The sequence below is a fragment of the Panicum virgatum genome, chromosome 5N (assembly GCF_016808335.1).
Source record: "Panicum virgatum strain AP13 chromosome 5N, P.virgatum_v5, whole genome shotgun sequence".
Lineage (NCBI taxonomy): Eukaryota > Viridiplantae > Streptophyta > Magnoliopsida > Poales > Poaceae > Panicum > Panicum virgatum.
The window spans coordinates 66,977,040-66,992,238 of NC_053149.1; the positions used below are offsets into that span (position 1 = coordinate 66,977,040).

At 50.7% G+C, this 15,199-nt stretch overlaps 1 protein-coding gene across 1 annotated transcript; it reads right to left on the minus strand.

The window, feature by feature from the left end:
• Window positions 1-3,801: 3,801 nt before the first annotated feature.
• LOC120676843 (formin-like protein 1) lies at window positions 3,802-7,991 on the minus strand. Its single transcript, XM_039958172.1, has 4 exons — window positions 6,240-7,991; window positions 5,947-6,146; window positions 5,075-5,322; window positions 3,802-4,921 (listed from the first exon to the last, which is right to left on the minus strand). Exons 1-4 carry the CDS (start codon window positions 7,751-7,753, stop codon window positions 4,094-4,096), a joined length of 2,790 nt encoding a protein of 929 aa, XP_039814106.1. The 5' UTR covers window positions 7,754-7,991; the 3' UTR covers window positions 3,802-4,093.
• Window positions 7,992-15,199: the final 7,208 nt, after the last annotated feature.

Genomic DNA, 15,199 nt, shown 5'->3' on the forward strand with positions numbered 1-15,199 from the left:
ACAACGACTTTGCCGAGAACGTGCGTGGAAACAACTTGAACGTGGAGGAACGAGGGGAGCACGAGCATTAACGGATTACTTACAGTCGATTCGAGCTCTTGGACGAAAGAAATGGTGGCCGGGCGATGGAGTTCCACGGCGAGGTCGAGTTTGGGCGAATCTCGAACTGGCGGCCGGGGAATCCAGGATTCCCGGCAAGGTGGGGGTTGTGGCTGTGGTTTGAGGGGTTCAGGAGGAAGCTAGGGAGGTGGTTGAGCTTTGGGTGCGGTGGATTTGAAATCCATGGAGGGAAGCTCGTGGATTCGGCCGGCGAGCTGGAGTCGCTCAAGCGTCGTCCATGGTGTCGGGAGGGAGAGGGAGAGCGAACCGAGAGAGAGAGAGAGAGAGAGAGAGAGAATGGGCGCGGGGTGGTGGAGGGAAGGTGCGCGCCTTCAATGCGGCGTACGGGGTGGCCGGGGATAGGCTCGACGGGCGGCACGTGGCGGCGACCGACGATCCTCGGTCACGGAGCAGGTGAAATAGAGCCGTCGCGGACCATCCGCCGCCCCAAACGGACTGTCCGCGAGGCATGGTGTTACAAAACTCGTACAGAAACCAGGTCTGGTGAAAGGGGGGCAATGGAACCTACCAGCCCAGTTTCTTTTCTGCTCCGGGGCCCTATCGCAGCTGTAGGGTTCGCGTGATCCCTCTTTATTCTGTGCACCAGGACGCTGGGCACTGGTGTTTCTGCTCGCTTTCAGGTGGTTGGCTCGTTACACGCTTTGCTGCCATGGTGCCGTTGCGTCCCGGGCTCCGGACGTTGATGCAGCGCTGGGACAGGAATCAGGCCGTTGAGGGGTGTTCTTCAGACCTCAAGAGAACGGAAGACGTCCTAGTCCTACTGATTGGTTCTGTGCTCCGCCTTTGGCTCTTTGCCTTTCTTCCCTGGGTGCCCCGGCAGCTGCAAGCAAACCCTACTACGGTCAGGTATTGGTCCCTTTCCCCTACTTGCTTCATGTTGCCGATTGTGTGACGCTACTCAAGATTTGGTCCTCCAAAGACACAGCTTCCCAGTGCAAACCCTTGGATTCGAACAAACGTGTTAAAGCGGGGACGTGCTAGTAGGGGTGGTAACGGATCATGATTTTAGTGGTATCTTCACAATTCAACTTGGCTCTTATATATTTTCAACTCAAAATTGTATATAAGATTAGAGTTCGATCTTTTTAGGGTTCATCCCTTAGAGTATGTAAGTCAAATTTTAAGCTTTTTACCACCCCCTACGTGCTAGTTGCCCTGCTCGCTCAGGCTCAGATCTGCTGTTGCATTGCCTGGATTGTTTCCAGACACGCGGAATTTATCCTCTGATGAATGAATGTGTACCGATCTAGAGTACTACTAGTCTAGTACCAAGCTGCCCAGGCCCTTTCTTTAACGATAACGTAAACAAGGCTCACTTTGCAACTTCAACACGGCCGAACGTTGGCTAAAGCCACGGGGATCTTTGCAGAAAAGCAAGGGCACGGCGCGAAAAGCCGGCCGGTTCGCCCTCACGTGACAGTGTGCGTACTCAGTGCCTACCGCCTAGAGTCTCTAGGCCGCTGATGGAGCGGAGAAACCTGTGGGATTTCCGGGTCGGAATAGTAGTAACCATGATGATTAGGGCGTAGTAATGACCTGCCTCCATGGAAAACGCCAGGTATTTCCCAAAGTCGAGCGAATCTGGCATGCTTTCTGTACCTGTCAAAGGCAAGCCCAAAGCGGCCAGATCAGGCATTGGATTCGGCTTCAAGGATGAATCGGTGTCTGGCTCTTTCGTCTCGCCTGTGCTGTGTGCTAGGGCTGAAACGGCAAAAGTTTTATGCACGCCACAGGCTTCATTTATGCTCGTGTACCATTATTTGTACCTGCTGGCATATCTTATTCAGTTCTTTGCGGGGCATGTTCTGAATTTCTAATTAAGAAGGATAAAGTTTGTTAGAGAGTTAATTCGTTGCTTAGTGACTGGAAGTCTGAAAACGCCTTGAGAGAACTTGAAAGGTACAGTTACCCTGATGATGGACATGGGGGAGGTAGTATCATTGAGCCTGGGGTAGTTTGCATGTGCAGCTCACGAGACTATGATGGAACAGAATGGTGAGGAGCGAAAGGTTTGGCGTGATTGCAATTGCAGGATTGGGATTGGGTAGTGAGTGGTTCAGGTGCCCTTGGAGCTAGCTGCGGCTCCTCCCTGCAATCTGCTGGCGCTGGTCATTCACAAATCATGGTGCTAGTATTTCGCAGCACCTATCATCCATGTATTCATGCGCCCCCCCCCCCCCCCCCCCATCTTTCACTAGCTTTGTGCTCTCATCCCAGGCCAGATTTAGAATCTTGCTACCACTTTTTGTGATTCTGTCATCGCCATGGCCGGGTCCTCTCCTCTCTCTACCTTCCATGTCCAACTCCAACTACCACCATAAACCTAGTATATATCATTACAATTCCCCTCCCCCCCCCCTTTTAAAAATAGCATAATGATCATGCTTCTTAATCGTACATGCCACTTGCATTAGCAAATGCTAGCAACCAAAACGGTCCATGTGTTTTGCAGGCCAGCCCCAGAGGCCAAGGAAACCCCAAAAGAAAACAGCTCTGGTTGGCCGGAGACATATCTGGTGCAATCACGGAACTGGTGAAATCACCGTGCAATCCGACTAAAAAGGTCTTTAAAAAATTCTGAAAAAAATCATGAATGTACATCTCGGTCTACCCCATCTACATATAAAATTTCATGGTCAAATTCATCTTACTCTAGCAGTTACAAAAAAGACAAATTTGGGCTGCATTTGAACGTTACTGATTGTCAGAAAATTTGTCTTTTTTGTAACTGCAAGTGTAAGATGAATTTGATCGTGGAAATTTATATGTAGATGGGGTAGACCGAGATGTACATTCATGATTTTTTTCAGAATTTTTTGAAGACCTTTTTAGTCGGATTGCACGGTGATTTCACCAGTCCCGTGATTGCACCAGATATGTCTCCTGGTTGGCCTTGGAGGGTCAATGATTGAGGCCGGCCATTAGCGTCACCTAAGCATCCATCCCGTATTCCCGTACGGTGCACACAGCCTCCGGGGGACGGGGACAAGAGACCGCATGTGAGGCGCCGCGATCTTGCAGGATGGGAGCGAGGGAAAAGAGTTTGGTAGGAGAGGGCAGCGACGCCACGCCGGCCCCCGGCCGCAACGTTGTGTGGGCGTGCATCCAAGACCCGAACCACCGCATGGTTGTCACGCTCACATGGGATGGGGACCCAGCGATGGCGCCCACCCAAACCACAGCCCGCTTCGTCGTTGCTCCCTCCCTCTCTTCTTCCCATGCTCACACGGCCATGGAAACTTTTGATTTTGATCGCTGCTGCTGCAGGGACTTGGTTCTCCAGAAGTCCAGATGTCCCAACTGGAAGCCTGCTGCAGCTTTACTCCATTCATCCAGGCTGGTTTTACCACATGGGGAAGTTGTTAACACTTAACAGTGTCTGATATTACAGGGTGCTCCTGTGACAGGAAAGATTCTTCTACTGCACTACTGCGGATAAAATTGGCCTTGAGGTGTATGCCTGGGGTATCCGGGTATGGACCATTTGTGCAATTGCAAAGATGGTGACAAGAATGATTTCGAAAAGAATATGATGACAAACACAGACTGATGTTTTCTTCCTTGGCACTGCCAGATTTTAATGGATTTTGTTTCCTTTTCAAGTACAGCAGAGTCCATCAACCTTACAATTCTGAAGATTTCTTCTTTTTTCTGAAATTGTTACTGCGTCTTGTTCTGAGATGGATAAATCTATTATCTGATCAGCTGCTTCAAGGTATGTACAGACTACAGACTGAACTGAAGAGCGATGGCCGCATACATGTATCAACTGCTTATATTTTCCTCTTCTGATCTAGATTTTATCCCTTCTTATATATAGAAATAAATATTTGCAAAAATCTTGTACATTCTATAATCTACAGGTACAAAAATTTAAAAAAAATGGACACCTCGCTGCCATTTGTATCCCTCTGCCCTCCGGCGACGTTCTACTGATGGTCCGCGAAAAATTATATTGGCAGACTACCAGTGATCATGGCGATGAAACTGAAGCAGCTGAACTCTCATCGTCGGAGAATCCAGCTCTCAACGCATGAATCCGGGGGAACAATTGCGGCATCATTGGGTTAACCGGCACCGGGAAATGACGCACCGAGCTGGCGATTGTGCGATCATTGATCCTGCCAACTTCCTTGCAGACCTGATCAAGAACCGAGAGGAAGTCCCTGACGACCATGAAGATTCTGAAAGGATGAGCCTCCTCTTTCGCAGAGTCGCCATGGAAGTACTCGGTGATTTCCTTCACAAGCGACAGCGCCACGCTCTCCTGAGCCTGAACCCTGATGATCTCGTCATCTGCCTTCTTCAAGAACTTCTGCATTCTATCATGGAACTGCCATGCATCGTCCCTTGACTTCAGCTCTTCGTTCAACCGCAGTACCTCGGTGATCTTTTCTATTCCTCCAGCAAGTTTGGTAACGTAGCTGCTAAGCACGTCGGAATCCATGGCAGCTGCCTTCTTGACATTGCTGAGCTCGTTTGCAAGGCCAGCCACCACCTGGAGGCCAAGCTTCTTGCACTCGTGTTCTTCTCGTAGAGGATTTACTTGGGTTCTTGGAGTTGTTTGGGTGCTGGCAGAGAGGCGGGCGCCCTCTGTTCGGATGATCTCCTGCACGACGAAGTGCAGAAGGGTTGTGTGTCCATCGGTGCCTTTGACATCAACCAATTTGAGCAGAGTATCAAGCTTGAACGCGTGTGCATCGCCACGGTTTGTGCCAACATTCATCCTGTTGCCTGTCTTCAGAACAGCTTCAAGCAGCTTCAGAAATAGTCTGCTGCTTCTAAGCTCATCGCAAGCAGTCTGTAAAAAACGAAAGGGAATTAGGTGAGAATACATACTAGCCAATGCTAAATTTGCTTGTTGTATCTAGCACATATGTGTATAGTATAGTGAGGAGATGCGATGGTCCCAATAATACAATGAAACAAGAAATGCAAAAGGTACAATGCTCACCTCGAGGGTCTCGAACGAATTCCTTAGGTAATTGACCTCTGAATCAAAGTTCGCAATGTAAAGCATGGCATCTACTCTTTTGAAGGCAAAAGGCACATCAAGGACTGCCTTGAGGAACTTCTCAGCGGGATTAAGTTTAATCGGAGAAGTCTCCTCTTTGAATTCTCTCAGTTTAATCTCCTCTTCCTTGGTCGGAGCCATCTTTAGCAAGGTCTCCAGTAATTCTGCTCCGAAGTTCTCTGTGTTGCCTGAAGGACAGGCATGGTAACTTGGTTAGCACATTTTTCTCACGACGATTGATTAGCATGCACATCAGTGAAGTCCACAAAATGGAAAGTGAAAAGCAATTAGTATTATCTTCTGCAATACCAGCAAAACAATTCTGGCCTAAAAACCTGAGTTTTACAACTATCCAACTTGAATACATTGATTTCCATAAAAAGTCATGATAAACGACTGAAAAATGGAAGTTCCTATTGTGAGCAACTATGAAATACTAGAACATACTAGTAAGGAGGGATGAGAACAAAAGTAATACTATTTCCGACATTCTTCACACGCTCACCGCAGATATAACTCCCTGTACCTACTGAACAGGCCTGAAGCATCCGGTGATTTTCAGCATAAATTGGCCAGCCATTTCGGCAACGACTTGCATTGCAACGGCTATATGCTGGCATTCAATTCTTTCAGAGAAACTTATTAAAAGGCCAACCATACTATACGGATACGGACAAGTATGGCTGCAGTCAGTGAACACCAGCTCACAGCTAACGAGCTACGCGATCGAAAAGTCTGTGAACACCAGCATGTATGCAGCGAATAAAAATGGGTGAATTTTAAGAACTGGTGTCAGATAGGATCTTGTTCACCTTCGCAGAGCGCGTCGCAGACCTCCTCCTTGGTCACATTCAGCGCGCGCAGCAAGATGGCAATGTTCTGCGCCTTCTTCGGATCCAGCACCTTGTTCTCGGCCTTGGGCGTCGGCAGCACCGGCCTCCTCGCCGCCTCCTTCGCCGGCGCGTTCGCTGGGTTGCAAATGAACAACGTCTCGATCATCTCCTCGTTAACCCTGCAAGAATTCAGCGAGACTGGTCAGGACACCGACCAAGAACAGCTGATGCATCTGGAAAAAAGATGAGAATTTTCTGGCAGAGTTACTCACTGGAATGAGCTGGACTTCAGCTGATCCCACACCATAACACGGTCGGAGCTGGCTCGGACCTTGTCCCAGTGCAACGGCTTCAGCTTCGGCCGTGGCGTTGTGTCCTCGGACTTGTCGCCCTGGTCCGAGCTCTCCGGCAGCCGGCTCGGGAACGCGTCGGTGGGTGCAGGGACGCCCCTGAAATTGGCAGATTGGGGTGGCGGCGACAGCGCCGGCGAGCGGGTTTCTTTGGACGTGTCGGGCTTCCGTACACGGCTCTCCCAGTAGCCCACCGGCGGCGGCGGCGGAGGAGGAGGTGGTGGTGGGCCTGCAGGCCGAGCTGGCGGGTGAGTGCTTGTCGGTGGGGGTGCTGGCTGGGCGAATGGGTTCCTTGAGATGGCGTCGGTGCTGGATCTGAGAGCTGGTTTGTCGTTTAGTGGAGAGCACGGTGGTGATGGGGACGGTGGCTTCCGGCGAGGAGGAGGCGGTGGTGGTAGTGTCGGTGCGAAGGGAGGTGGTGGTGGCGGAGTCGGAGGAACCGGTGGGAGGATGACGACGCGCGCGCTGTCCGATCTTGACTTGACAGAGCGGCGGCCGGACTCGCCTGGGCTGGAGAAGGCAGGCGGCGAGGCAGGCGCGGGGGACAGCGTCGCACCAGGCGACGACGGGTACGACGGCGTGCTCAGGACCGACCCAGGGGACGGGGTCCTGGAGCGGTCGCGCGCTTCGAGTGCCGCCTGAACTGCCGTTGCCAGAGTCCTGCGCGAGCTCGAGGTCTTTGTCGATGAGCCTCGCGGCGAGTAGAACTCTTCGTCCCCGGACGACGGGGAGGCCCCGCCGGGGCTCCTCGACGGCGCCGGCGCGCATTGCCTCGCCAGAGGCGGCAGCGGGCGGAGCTCTGGCGATCCGCCGGAGCTCCGGGACTCCTCGTCGCCGGACGACGTCGTGTCGCTGCTCTTCTCGTCCGCTCTGCTCGCCAAGGTCCCCACGTAGAGGAACTCGGCCGACGTAGCGGCCGCAGGCGCGGCCCCGCTGCCGCCTCCGAACTCGTCGCGCGAGAAGAGGCTCGTCCTCTCCGGGTGCAGGAACTTGGGTTCCCCGCCACCGACACACCCGCCGCCTCCCCCGCGCGCCGCATTGCTCCGGCGGTGCGAGAAGAAGAAGGCGATGGACAGCCCGAGCACGGCCACGGTGAGCAGCGGCAGCAGTATGGCCGGGACGAGCTTGGACGCCTTCTTGGACCCGTGCGAGGCGCCGGCCGGAGGCGCGGCGCCGCTGGAGCCGGTGTTGGGCAGCACCAGGGCAGGGTACGTCGGCTGGTCCTGCCCCGCCGGCATCTGCGGCGGGGGCGGCACCGGCAGCGTCGGGAAGAACGGCGGTGGCGCGGCCGGCTGCTCGGGCTGATCCGGGAAGAAGGGCTGGTGGAGCTGCCTCCTGGCGGTGGCGAGGGCGTCTGGGCCGTTGGCGCCATCGACGCAGCAAGTGGCGAGCAAGATGGGTAGCAGCAGCTGCAAGAATTGGCGGGGAGATGGCATTGCGATTGAACTGGAAGAAGCAGGTAGCAGAGGAAGCAAGAGCAAAAGCTGCCGCTTGTGTATGGCGTGGTGCGTGTGATCGACAGATCTTGGAGATGAGAGAGAGAGAGAGAGAGAGAGAAGGGGAGGTGAGGTGTTGTAGTGGGTACAGCTCTTACATGGAGGTGGAGTATTTTGGATGTGCCCTCCTCCCTCGCACTCTCCCTCTCCCTTTCCCTTTCCCTCTCTTGCTGTGCTCCTCTTATTTGGCTTTTGATTACAAGATTTTTTTTTTGGTAGAGTCCATATATAAAGCGTGGGGGGTTGGTCACTAGTGCTGGTCTAGTTTTGTGAGCTGGGCGAGAGGGCTGCTGGTGGTTGAAGCTTTGTTTGGTTTGTTCTCATTCTTTGACCATTTTCGCCTGCTCGGATAAAGTAATGGAAGGTGGTTGTTGAGGAGTGCAAGAGAGCAAAGGGGAGGTGTGGAAGAACAAGCACGAGTTTTATATGGAGGCACCTCGGTGGCTGTATACATGCATTCGCACTTTGTGTAGAGAAAAGGGGCGCCGTATAGATCTGTCTACTTTTGCTATAGAAATCTTATACACCAAGCTACTAAATCAGTTAGTTTAGGGGGTTATTTGGACTTTGAAGATACTTGAGGAGACTAATCTAAAGCTTTTCTTTTATTTTCAGGAACTGAACTCAATATGTGCTCCTAAAAGGCTAAAATCATGTGATAACATCTCATCCACTTTTGTTCGTTACGTGCAGACAAAGAGGCGCTCTAATGTATTCTCACGGGTGATGGAAGTGTCAAATATCTAGTCAACTTAGAGCAATTATAATTTGTCCTCTCCAGACTGCAATGAGATAACAATGCTATTGGTAGGTAGTCCCTCCATTCTATGAAAAAGTGCAATTTCCTCTATATAGAGTAGTGGTGATGTGAAAAGACGTGTGCCCTCATTGGTTCGCCATATGGAGTTAGTTTTAGCATGCAAATTAAATCTGACCCCTTAATTAGATAGATAGCTGAGATCAAATATCTAGGATTGCACTCTTTATAGAACTTTTTCCAAACGCAAATTTGTATTTTTTATGGAACAGAGGGAGTATATTGGATGCTGATATAAGACGTTACGTGGGATGAGGATAGAGAAAACCAAGGTGATAATAGCAATGGAGATGAGCAACGTATATTGCTGGATATATGCATTTAAAGGCACCAAATCTGGACATGTATGCTAGCTCGTTTCTTTTACTTCCTCCCACTTATAAAAAGCGCACACACATATTTAGATTCAAATTTTGCAATCTTTAACTAATAACTAGCCTATCAACCCGTGCTCCCGCACGGGCTAACTAAAATTAATATAAGAATGAGATCAATAATTATAATTATGTATTCATCAATTAAATATTCTAACACATACTCTAGAATATATATTTATCATTATTTAGTTACAATAGATTTCATTTTGCATCCCACCTCCACATGTATTCGATATATATATATTTAGTTGAACTATTTGTTTGTGAATTGGTAGTCTTATCTCTTCCATCATACATAGATACATTGTGACACATCGTGAGTAGTATTTTTATATAAACAATAATATTAGTAATGATAGAAAACGTAATTTAGATTTTTATATTGATACTTTAATATTTTATTATAATTATATAATTTAAATTCAGATTTAGGAGTAATTTAACTTCTAATAATGATATAATTGAATAATTTATATGCAAATTTAGGGGGCTATTTGTATTATAATGGCATAGGTGGGTATTTTACAGGAAGATTATGGGGGTTACTTTACATTTTTTATAATTGCATAGATGGGTAATTTAGATACATGTTTAGGGGATTACTTTAGTCTATTTTCATAATGACAGAGGTGGATAATTTATAAGAAAAGATAACAGATCTGATGGCTATTATAATTAGAGTTGTTAGATTGATGGCTAGATGTTTCTGATTTTTGTGAGAATTTATATAATTTTTTTATTTTTTAGAGTGTCCACCTAGGATCCTAGTTGGCTTCATGTGGAGACTTCAAAGGAGCCTCCAATTAGTAATAGTAAGATTTAACTAGTAATTTTTTACTCTTATAATGCAAATTTTTATGATTGAATTCGTAACCAAGTATACTTTGCCATGATTATAAATTTATAACTACAAGTTACATAATATATGATAAATAAATATTCAAAGTATTATTTCGAAAACGGACCATACCTTATAAAGTGCAAGGAGGAGAGGGATTATGTTGGAAGATCGCAATTGTTGGTTTCTGCGGAGTTAGTTAGCGCAACCTTGCTTAGGTCCCGAGTTAGCAAATTCGTTTGCGTCACAAACAGCATCATGCAGAGGCATCCCCTCTGGCCACAAAGCGCTGCTGGGTTGTTGCAGTTGGTCCAAGTGAATCGCGTTGCTGCTACCTGCTAGCCTCCCTTGTCGCCGCCGGCTCTCGCGAGCGTCATCGCCCAAAAAGGTTTGCCAAGAAGCCGTGGCAGTAGCTGCCTGATCGGGCCGTGTGCTGTGATTCTGTGAACACAAATTCTCGCAAGGAGGCATGCTCGATTGCTCGTGAAACCCCCAAAGTAGCATTGCCGGGCGAACGAAGCCGGCGAGTTTGACCGCCTGGAGCCCGTGAGGCCGTGAGTCGCTTGGTCCTTGCCCCCTTTGGGCCCGCGGTTTGCCTGACAGGCAGACACTGCGGGGAGCCCGGCACGTACGTGAGCGGCCGACGCGTACGCTCGCATGGGACTGTGCGCACCAACGTACGCTCATTGTGCACGTCAAGTCGTTCATAATTAAGTGTGTGCCTATCGATCGACCACCAGCTGTTACGTGGTTCCCGGCGCCGTCGAGCCATCCGCGGCAGCTGATGAGTGATGACGAAGACGAGGGAGAGGGTGAGGGTGAGGGTGATCGAGCTGCTGATGCAGCAGCCAGCAGGCACGGCTGATGATCCGGTGTCGAATGAATAATGGGACAAGGTAGATTAGAACTAGGATTAGACAGGAATAAGTAATAATGGGAATGGGAATAATCAAGCGTGATGGATGATGTACTGTCGCCCTGGGCTGCTAGCTCGATCGGCATCTTTAATTTGTTGCTGCTTTATTTAACGTTTTATTAAGAGGAGTAACGACCGTTGGGGACTCGCTCTGCCGCGTGCTCTCCTGTCGCCGACACGTGGGCCCGGAAAGCGGCGTGGTAACTCTCCTGCTACAGTTTTGCCCGTTGTGGAGCTGTATAGATCGATCGATGCCCTCGATGGGGCATGGGTATTTGCGCTGAAGCTACAGGGCCAGCATCTGATCCCCAGGACGTTCCATGCATCTCCCTTGCGATTGCGAGAGGCTCGGCTGCGACATGTGTATGCCTGCCTGCCGCCCATGTCGGCTCACAGTCAGCAGTGCCCCGGAGCAGTGCCAGTGAGCCAGTGAGACGCGTTGCATTGCCTGCATCCGCTGTGCGTGCATGAGAGGAAACTGGTCCCGGTTGATTTAACCTACGTAATAGGCGCTGTTTAGTTTCCAAAAAATTTCTTACGGTACCCACCACATCGAATCTTTGGACACATTCACGAAGCATTAAATACAGTTAAAACAAAAATAATTATACAGTTCAACTGTAAATGATGAGACGAATATTTTAAGCATAATTAGTCCATGATTGGATATTAATTATCAAATAATAATGAAAATGCTACAGTATCCAAACCTAAAAAATTTCGCTAACTAAACAGGCCCTAACCTTTTGTTTGTGTCTGGGCTCGATGACCTTGACTCACGTACGTCTTCATGAGCAAGCAGATTCATTACATTAGTGGATAGCGGGTGGGTCGGCGGATTAACTAATCGCTCCCCTCCCATCCCTCCACCTTTAATTGAGAACGATTGGTAAACTACTACTAGAATGCCGTGCTGATTGTGTCAGACGGCGAGGACTCAAGACTGACGACGACGACGACGACTTGGAAACCCGGTGGCTTTCCAATTTGTTATGGATGTGTTCATTTGGTTAAAGTTTATCTTTTGGGGTTTAGTTGGTTGGTGCATGTAACTCACTATAGTATCAGAGTCAGAGGTTTTAAGTTTAAATCCTAACGGGTGTGTTTAAATAAAATAATTGGAGCCAACTTCTAATTTCCACGTGAGAGAGCCTCTAAAACGGGGGAGGGGTGCTGAATTTTTGCTTAAAAAAGTATAAGTGAATTGATCAACTCTTCGCATCAGCCTAAATTTTTAGGTTGAATTAGACAATTAATTGATACATACAACTCAATATATTTGACCCTCGCGGCCAATTGCACTCTCGCCTGTGGGCCGGCACGCGCCCAACCATCCAGCGCCAGCGGATGGCACGCACGGTGGTGGTAGCCGGTGAGGAGCACGGAGCAGCCATGGTGCCGAGGTTGCTGGCACGCGGCCGTGCAGAGTCCTAGTCCAAAGAACGCCAGACCGTCTGCCGGAGCCGTGAGCGCAGCCGATCGTCATGGGGCGTGTTTGGTTACACGTTAAATCAATTTTACACAAAAAAAACAAATATCCGCATGGAGTACTAAATAAAATCTATTTACAAATTTTTTTTAGAAATGATGTAACTTTTCGTGACGAATCTAATGACGTTAATTAATTGATGATTTGCTACAGTGATACTACAGTAATCATCCTCTAATCACGCGATAAAAAATCTCATTGGATTCGTCTTGCGATTTACACGAGGATAGTGGAGGTTGTTTTATAATTAGATTTTATTTAATATTCCAAATTAATAATCGAAGATGCAAAAAAAATTTGCGTTTTTCAGGCAAAACCAAACACGGCCCCCACGTGAGGGCGTACCCGTACGCAGCAGCAAAAAGTGGCCGCCGTCCGCAGGCGTCTCCTGGTAATTTTCACCACCGGCCTTTTTTTTCACGCTGCGCCCCCTCTCGCCCCACGCCAACGGCGCCGAGACGACGACGGTGCGGCGACCGGGCGTGTCAGCTCAGCTCCTCCGATCGACCAACCCAGAGTGCGGGGCGGGAGACGCATGTCGCGCGCAGGCGCAGCGCCCGTCCTCCGCGCCGAACACGGTCAGCAGCATGGCCATCGATCTCAGGACACCTGCGGCCACTGGGAACTCTTCCCGAGGGCTTGGCTTTCCGTGAGCTCCCCTTTGATCGATTCATCTCGGCCTGCGTCGTGTGCTTCAACAGCTTCGGTGGTCACACTGCTGCCGAGGTGCAGTGTGGATAGAAGTGCAGGTCTGAACAGAGAGTTAGAGTCAAGCTATCTGCACTTCTTTCTCTATGGGTGTGTTTAGTTCCCTTGAAATTCACTGTAGCGCCAGGGAAAAAGCACCGCAGCGCACTGTAGCACTTTTCGTTTGTTTGTGGTAGATATTATCCTACCATGACCTAACTAGGCTCAAAAGATTCGTCTCGCAACGTACATCAAAACTATGCAATTAGTTTTTTTTATTTACCTACATTTAGTACTCCATGCATGGGTCATTTGCTACATTTAATGTTTCGATGTGATGGAGATGTGATGGAAATGTGATGGAAAGTGATGTTTTTGTGGGGGTTTTGGTGTATCTAAACACAGCCTATATCTCTCCTCTAAAAAAATTTCCCGTCCTAGTCAGTAAAATTTTCTCCTCTACCACCAATTTCTCCGCACTTTTTCATCCTCTACATCCCTTTCTATACCAACTACCAACCACGGACCCCACCTGTCAGTTTTTTTATCTCTTTCTTTTTTACCCCGCACCTTCCCTTTCATTCTTTTCTCTCTCCTCTATCCGTCGCCTCTGCTCCTCTTCCCAGGGAGCTCGCCGCCCGCCGCCCTGCCTCCTTCCTCGCGACCGGCGAGCTCAGCTCCGGCGCGCGGCCGCCGATGGCGCGGCGCCCCTCCTCCCTCGTGGCCGGCGAGCGCCGCATCCCTCTTCTCCCCTCCCTGGACGGCCTCTGGCGTGCCCCTGCTCCCTCCCCCTCCCTCGCGCGAGGCGGCCGGAGACGAAGACCGCACCACGGGGATGAGGGGACCGTGGCCGTGCGCGTGTGCCCGTGCCTACTGTGGCGGCCGCGCGACGCCTCGCCCCCCGACGCCGTCGCCGCCGTCGCCGCGGCCGCGGCCCTGCCCGCGCACGCGCACGTCGTCTTCGTCTTCCGTCTTCCGCTTCCGCTTCGAGTCCAACAGATGATCCCACGTGTGCATCGACACGGCACGTACTCAAACGAGGAGGGAGGTCAGTGCTGCACTGCTGCTGGTGCTGCTGCTCTGCAGCTGGGCTACTATTATGACGAATTGACGACAGTCGACGACGACGACGAGACACGCCCACTACCGCTGACAGCAGAATCTGCTGCCTGCCGGGCAAGCTTTCTGGGCCAGCTTTTGCGTAGCGGCCTTCTGCTTCTCGCTGCTGGCCCCCACCCTGCAGTGCAGTGCAGGCCACAAAGGGAATGCATGCCTTTCCCGGAGTAGTGGATGACGGGAGGGCACGTGGGACCGACGCAGCAGGAATGTGGCGTTGCCTGCCCGCCGGCATGGCATGGGCGCGGGGGCCAGACTGACCTCCTCGCCTCGCGGGGCGTCGTGGAGCTAGAGTCGTCCTGGTTAAAAAGTTGGAGTAAACGCTAAGGACGGAGATCAATGTAAAAGATCCTTGTGTACGCCAACGACGCGATCTGACGGCTGATGTGTACGCGCGCGTATGTACCATACTATATACAATATACTGCCATATCGTAGTTGTCCAACCTGTCGACTCCGTAGCCCCGCCGTACCCGTGTCTGGTCGATCGAGCAGCGGCAGCACGTAACCATCTCCACGAGTACAGTATAGGTAGCAGCAGTGCTGTGGTACGATCAACCACCGGCAACCACGCACGTTGAATTGAAAAGATGAAAACCCCAGCAGTAGCGAACGCAGGAATGATCAGCACGAAGGGCTGCTTCCTCTTCTTCCTCCTCTAGCTCCTCTCTTTCTTCTTCATGCTCAAATTTGTAGAAGAGGCTCCATAAAAATCACGACAGTAGGGGGGCTCGAGCCCTGCCCGCCTCACCGCTAGATCCGCCACTCCCCAGTGGTTGGTTGTGGCTCGCAGTCGCAGATCAGAGACGACGTATGTACGTGAGTGCCGCCGATGAGATGAGCCGTGAGAGCAGGACGCCGGCCACGTCCCCACGGGAAAATTAAACGCTCGTAGTGCATGCCCCGAGCTCGTAAATTTTTTCTCTCCGATTTCGCGTCCTCCGCCGCCGCCCTCACGGACCACGGCGCGTTGCCAATGCCAAGGTGGGTAAGCCCGCCCAGGAACGCGCCGGCCGATCCACGCGTCGGCTGGTCACCGTCGCTCTCCGTCCGGTCTCCGTCCGATCCGATCTGGCCGCTCAAGACGCGGCGCGCGGCCTGAGCCTGGCAGCCTGCTCTCTGCTCCGTCCGGTTCGATTTCCCCTG